Source organism: Poecile atricapillus, chromosome Z (assembly GCF_030490865.1).
Source record: "Poecile atricapillus isolate bPoeAtr1 chromosome Z, bPoeAtr1.hap1, whole genome shotgun sequence".
In the NCBI taxonomy this organism is placed as follows: domain Eukaryota; kingdom Metazoa; phylum Chordata; class Aves; order Passeriformes; family Paridae; genus Poecile; species Poecile atricapillus.
Window position 1 is genome coordinate 9,432,633 of NC_081289.1, and position 6,000 is coordinate 9,438,632.

At 38.2% G+C, this 6,000-nt stretch overlaps 1 protein-coding gene across 1 annotated transcript in view; it reads left to right on the forward strand.

Annotated features, from left to right (window-relative positions):
* The window catches only part of LOC131572759 (protein piccolo-like), a 309,016-nt gene extending 305,609 nt beyond the window's left edge, over nucleotides 1-3,407 (forward strand). The window contains exon 27 of the mRNA XM_058826081.1: nucleotides 3,267-3,407. Within this exon, the coding sequence (XP_058682064.1) occupies nucleotides 3,267-3,407 (141 nt within the window). The remainder of the gene's footprint in view (nucleotides 1-3,266) is intronic.
* The last annotated feature ends 2,593 nt before the right edge of the window (nucleotides 3,408-6,000 follow it).

The window sequence follows — 6,000 nt, forward strand, 5'->3', positions numbered from 1 at the left end:
TGATCTTGCCAAAGTTTAAAAGCAAATTTAAAAAAAAATTGTTTCCAGTGGTGGTTTGAAGAGGAAACCATATAGGGTAGACCAGTAAAGAATTCACAGAGTCCTAAGGAAAAATAATCCATCAAGATTTAAGGAGGAAGATAGCGGGTGACATGCCCATAAGAACAGTTGGCCTGAGACTTGAAAACATTTCCTCTGGAACTCTGATAATGTAAAGACAAGAGGAGACTGAGGGGAGACCTCATTGTGTTCTTCAACATGCTCCTGAGGGGAAGCAAAAGGGCAGGCACTGATCTGTTCACTGTTGTCACCAATGACAGGACTCAAGTGAAGAGCCTGAAGCAGAGTCAAGGAGGTTTAGGTTGTGTGGCAGGAGAAAATTTTTCACCCAGAGGGTGTTTGGGCACTGGAACAGGCTCCCCAGGGAAGTGGTCATGGCACCAAGCCTGACAGAGTTCAAGAAACATTTGGACAACTCTCTCAGGCGCATGGTGCCATTCTTGGGGTGCCCTGCACAGGGCCAGGATTTTGTCTCGATGATCCTGATTGATGTCTTTAAACTCTGCATATTCTATGATTCTAGGATACATACTGATGCTGCACACCAGAGCTAAGAAAGAGATTGAAGGCCATTAAAGTATCATGTAAAAGTATCAAGGAACAAGTTTAAAACAAAGAGAAAAGTGAAATAAAAATTGGAGTTTGAGCCATAAAATATATTGCCTTTATATAATGTGCTAAATATTTTCACAGAAAAAGTAATTGAGAGAAAATAAAAGGATAAATTTTCCGATGAAAGACATCAAATTCTGTTAAATACTTACTGCCTGTGACTCAAGAAGTCAATGGTCCACAGACCTCAGTAGGTATTTTGAGAGAGTATAACTACTTAATTGATTTGCTCTTATATGCTGCCATATGTGCTGCCCTCTGCTCTTTTGGAAGCAAAATATTTGTTTGGAGAGAGCTTTAATCTGACTCAGTACATCTGTTTCTATGTGCTCATCAAGCTCAACAGTCGATTTGTTTCTATGGCAATGCATGAACCAGGATGATTTGAATGCTGAATTTGAGTGATGAACATTTAGGGCACAGAGATGGACACAGTCCAAAGAGATTTAGGGAAGAGGGAAATTAAACAAACCAAGAATTTATAGAACAAAAATGGAACTAGAAGATGATGGGAGAAAATAAGATCAGAAAAAGGGTGTAAGATGAGATCAAACATAATAATAAAAGATACAATATAAAGAGCTATGAGAACCAACAAGAGGCAGAAATTAAGACAAGGGACTGCAGTGTAAAAATCAAGAGCTGTGAATATTAGCCATAAAAATGGGACCATGGGCTGTTGAAGAAAAAAAAAAAACAAAAAACAAAAAACAAAAACAAAATTGAGAAAACCTTGAATTGTCTGGTACAGAGTATTGGGAATAAATAAGAAAAAAAAATCCCTGGGGCTTAGAAACTAAGACTAGCTGATACAGGATAACAAGACTGGAATTTAAGGCCTGGAACACAGAGGAAACAAGGATGAGAGACACAAGCTAGAGAAGATAGATCCTAGGGTTCCATCTGGGAGGAGGAGGGAGAAGGAGCAAGGACAGATCTAACGAAAAATTGGATTTTATTTTTTTTCCCAAAACTTTTGATTGTCTCAGAATGAAAACATTCTGTGGAAAACATTTTGACAATTTTCAGATGGGCACTTTCCTTAGCCCCTGGCAGTTTTTATCTCACTTCTCTGATTTCCCTGTTCCTTGGCAACTCACCTGGGACCCTTCTGGAAAGCATGAAGCTTCTGGCTCCTGGCTCACTGCAATTAGAAATACATAATGTCCTATGCAAGGCTAATCAGGAAAACCCAGAACAACAAATTTCACAGATGTTCTGGTTTGGCTTCCCAGCTTCTGTGCAGTTCATTCTTCAGCAAATACCAAAACTAGGGACCTAGAAAGCCATCAGTTGTGGAGGCAGGGTTCCTATTTTCCTCAAAGACACATTTTCTGATGAATGGATTTTCCTATTAGTTTCCTATTAGTTCAGTGCCTAAGAGTTTTCCCTTCTCAAACCTGTTGACTAGTGCCATTAGGTACCTAAGCTGTCCTGGTTGCCAATTGATATCAAAACTGGACAAAGAAATAGGAAGCCTATTCTAGAAAACATTTGCATTTCTTCTATTTTGAAATTTATTTTTTATTTTATTTGTAATATAAAGTTTGCATTTTTTACATTGCTTTGCAAATAAGAATGGAAAATTTTCAAAAATGGTGAAGCTCTTGATTCTAGTTCTTCTACAGATCTGTTACATTTCTACTGCCATGTGGTTTCAGCAGAGTACAAAACCCTTGTGTTCTGTCATTTTTCTTCTAGTGCAGATCTTTGAAATCAAACAACAAAATGCCCTTTTTTTCTCTCCTGCTGGTTCACATGGAGAGTGACAGCCTCCTCCCGTTATCATTTCCCTTGCTTGTTTCTTCTTGAGGTCTGCTCAGTAATAGTGAATATTACAAACCTGCTACTAATCCTGTCATGGAAATGCAGATCTTCATTATTTCTTTCTCTTTTTGAAAAACTTGGGAAGTTAAAAAAAAAACAACAACACAACCAAAAACAAAACAAAAAAAACCACACCAAAACCCAAAAAACTCACATTGTGCTTGTTCATTTGATTACTTAAGAAATAAGAAATGCTAAATCTTTCTGAATATGTAACTATAACTCATGCCATGAATTATAAATATTATCAAATACATTTTCTTAGAAACATGTATAATGACCCTATAGATCCTCAGAATGAGACAAGTCCTTCAGAAAAGTGTATTGCTTTCATGGCACAAACCTCTTCAGCTGGAAAATATGTGGTTGGATGACATTGCACAGAGAGCCTTGTACACTGAGTCTGCATCAGCCTTCCACAGACTTAACAAGAGCTCTACTGCACTTGCACTTTATCATGTAACTTAAAACTTGACCTTATGCTCATCTTTGGTAACCAGCAGGTGAACAAATTGCTCATTAATATTAAAGATTGTCATCTTCTAATTGCTACGTCTCATGATAAGGAAACAGAAGCAGGAGAAGATTCAATTTTCACAAGGCTTTCTGTGAAGGGAGAGTGACTATATAAAAAGTGATGGTCAGTGTTTCTTTTCTGCGTGGAGAATATTTGAGCTCAACATTTCTGAATATTTCCTGTTTTGCTAGTATTATGTTACTGTGCACATTGATGATGATGATAACAATTATCATAATTATTTTCACAGATTCTGCTTGTCTCCAATGGAGGGAAGTTTATGAAAAAGACACTGATTGGGGAAGCTTATATCTGGCTTGACAAAGTGGATCTAAGGAAAAGAATAGTAAACTGGCACAAACTGTTGGTCAGCTCCACACAAACACACTGAGCAGAGCTGTCTGCTTAGGGCACAAAACATGCAGAGTCTGCTCTAAACAGCATCACTTCAAGAATATAGTTTGATATCATTGTGTTTAGCTAGTCTTTCAGAATACAAAGTAGAAAAGAGCAGTCTCTGGGCTACAAAGCACACTTAAACGAGGGCTAGTACACTTATTTTTGCTGCAAAACACAGCAAAATGAGAAGAAAATCTGGGCCCAGAAGTTAAAGTGAGGCTGTTTGAAATGAAGACTGATACGAGGGCTCCATGTTGTTGGACTCTTTATGAAGAGAGTAACTGTGAAGGAAATGATGAAGGCTGGTGGCAGGTGCTAATGCAGAGCTCAGCTGCAGCTGGAGGTAGTGTGATGGGAAGCGCAGTCTGGTTTTCTGTGCAACCAGAAGGAGATCATTTTATGCAAAAGCACCTAGGGTGACTGACTTTCCAAATCTCACTTATTAAAAGTGCAAAACTTGCTCCTCTGCACCTTAGGATCTGTGATAATTTGCTGTAGTGAGATTATGCCACTTGACACAAACTCCAAGGTGTTTGCAAGAGTGGTAATGTTATTTTACATTACTTTTTTCCTTCTTTATTTTTCCTTCAAAAACTATGCTGTGGAGAATCAGATCTGATTGTTTCATTTGTTTCTGTGTATGAACAATGGATATAAACCACTCTCCTAGAATGTGATGAATAAAATTATATAAACGGTCTATAACTTGGGATGTGGTTTTAAAGAGAAAGGACAGGTTATAAATGACACTACATCAGAAAGAGAAAATGCTGTTTCAATGTCAGTGACACAGTATTTCACCCCACCCTTTGAGTCAGAAGGTCTAAGTCAGTTTGAGATTGAAGAGACTTAAGCACTGGGACTAATGCAGTTATTTCAATTAGTCCTCACATTTTTCAGCAACCAGTCTTGCTCTGAAACTGTAGAGAGACAATGAATTCTAGGCTATTTTGTGGGCACTTTGGAGCAGCAGCCCCACCATGCCAACAGTGACCCTCTCGATGCAGGGCTCTGTATCAACACTAGTGACACACTTGGAATCTAAGGGGAAAGGGCAGCAGAGCAGTTCCTGACTGGATCTGCAGCAGTAGAATGAAGAATATCCTCTTGCTATCCCAGGTGAATGTCTGAGTATAATCCACTCAACCGCCCGGCTTCTCAGTTAGGAGAGAAGTAAATAAGAAGGCAACTTGCAACTTTTAAATCTGTGCCAGCCCTTCCAAGCAAAAAGTCCCTCTTTCAGGGGTTTGAAGCCAAGCAGTTGGTTCACTTGGGAAGAAACCTCTGCCTGGCATGGCTTAGGCTGGTTGCTGTATTTTCCCTTGTACCATGTCTGAAGAAAGGAGAGCTTTTTCTCCCATTCCAAAAAGTTTGTTAAAACCCAGGAATCAATGGCACTAACTCCCATGTTACCCAGAAGTCATTTAATATTTCACTTCAATAAAAAGTAGTTTCCCTGGAAATATGATCTCATGACCTGTGCATATTTAAAGAGAAAATTACCAAATTTCTGCATGTCAGATATTTATTTTTCTGGCCCCAAAAAGACTTTCCAATTTTCATTAAATTATTTAATGTAAATTGTCTTATATTTTCTGAATATATGTAGTATACTTCCACACGTTGTACAAGACTAGCTGAGAATATTCTCCTGGAAAATATTAAATGCTTTGAAAAAAAGGAAAAATAAAGCTTAGGTTATTTAGCAACTGGATTGACTGTGAAAAAGCTACACCATTTAATCTGGTGACACTTCCCACGTATAGTTTTCAGTTTATGTTTATCAATTTAAAATATCAGCATGGAACAGGAATGTGAAAAGAAACAAACAAATCATATCAATGTTACACACACCAAGAAAACTCCTGTTGTTCATAACCTGCTGGTAGCCTGCTTAACTTGCAAGCAGAGTATTCTTACCAAAATCTTATTAGCTGTCTTAAAAACACATCACTGACAGTGGAAGTTGGATGTGTGCTTTAATGTTGAATTTTATGCATTCACCAGTATATGTATACCCTACCTCTCATATATTTTAAGAATAGTCTTCTGGAGTTAATGTAAAAATTCTATGTTTTGATGTTGTATATGTTTTTATAAGAAAATTCTTCAAAGAAAAATCCCCGACTGAAACAAAAAAATCCTGTGTGGATACATTTGACATGTGTTGCTCTCTTGGTGGGTTATCTTGCATTCCTGATGACTATACTGTGTTTGTACTTTGAAAAAAGACCCACAAAAAAAAAGTCTGTGTGAAGTGCAAGCCATGAGGTGTGCAATTTTGTGCAAACTGCTGGTGATTTTGTTCTTGCTAAGATTTGCTACAAAGGCAGCAAGTCGCACTGGTAGTTGCTATGGAGATTTCTGAGAGGAACGAGCAGTCTCTGGCTGCCCTACTGGAAGCCTGTAATCATCATCTGTAATTGAGAAAGTGGACAGGCGTGCTTTGCTCTCACACACATACAAATGTGGCCGAGATTTTATTGAATACTTTTGTTGAGTGGTGGAGCTGTGGCTGTAGGGAACAGCTGCCTTTGAGGCTAATCAGCTGTCGGCAACTGGTTTAATTCAAGCATCTTTGGTTC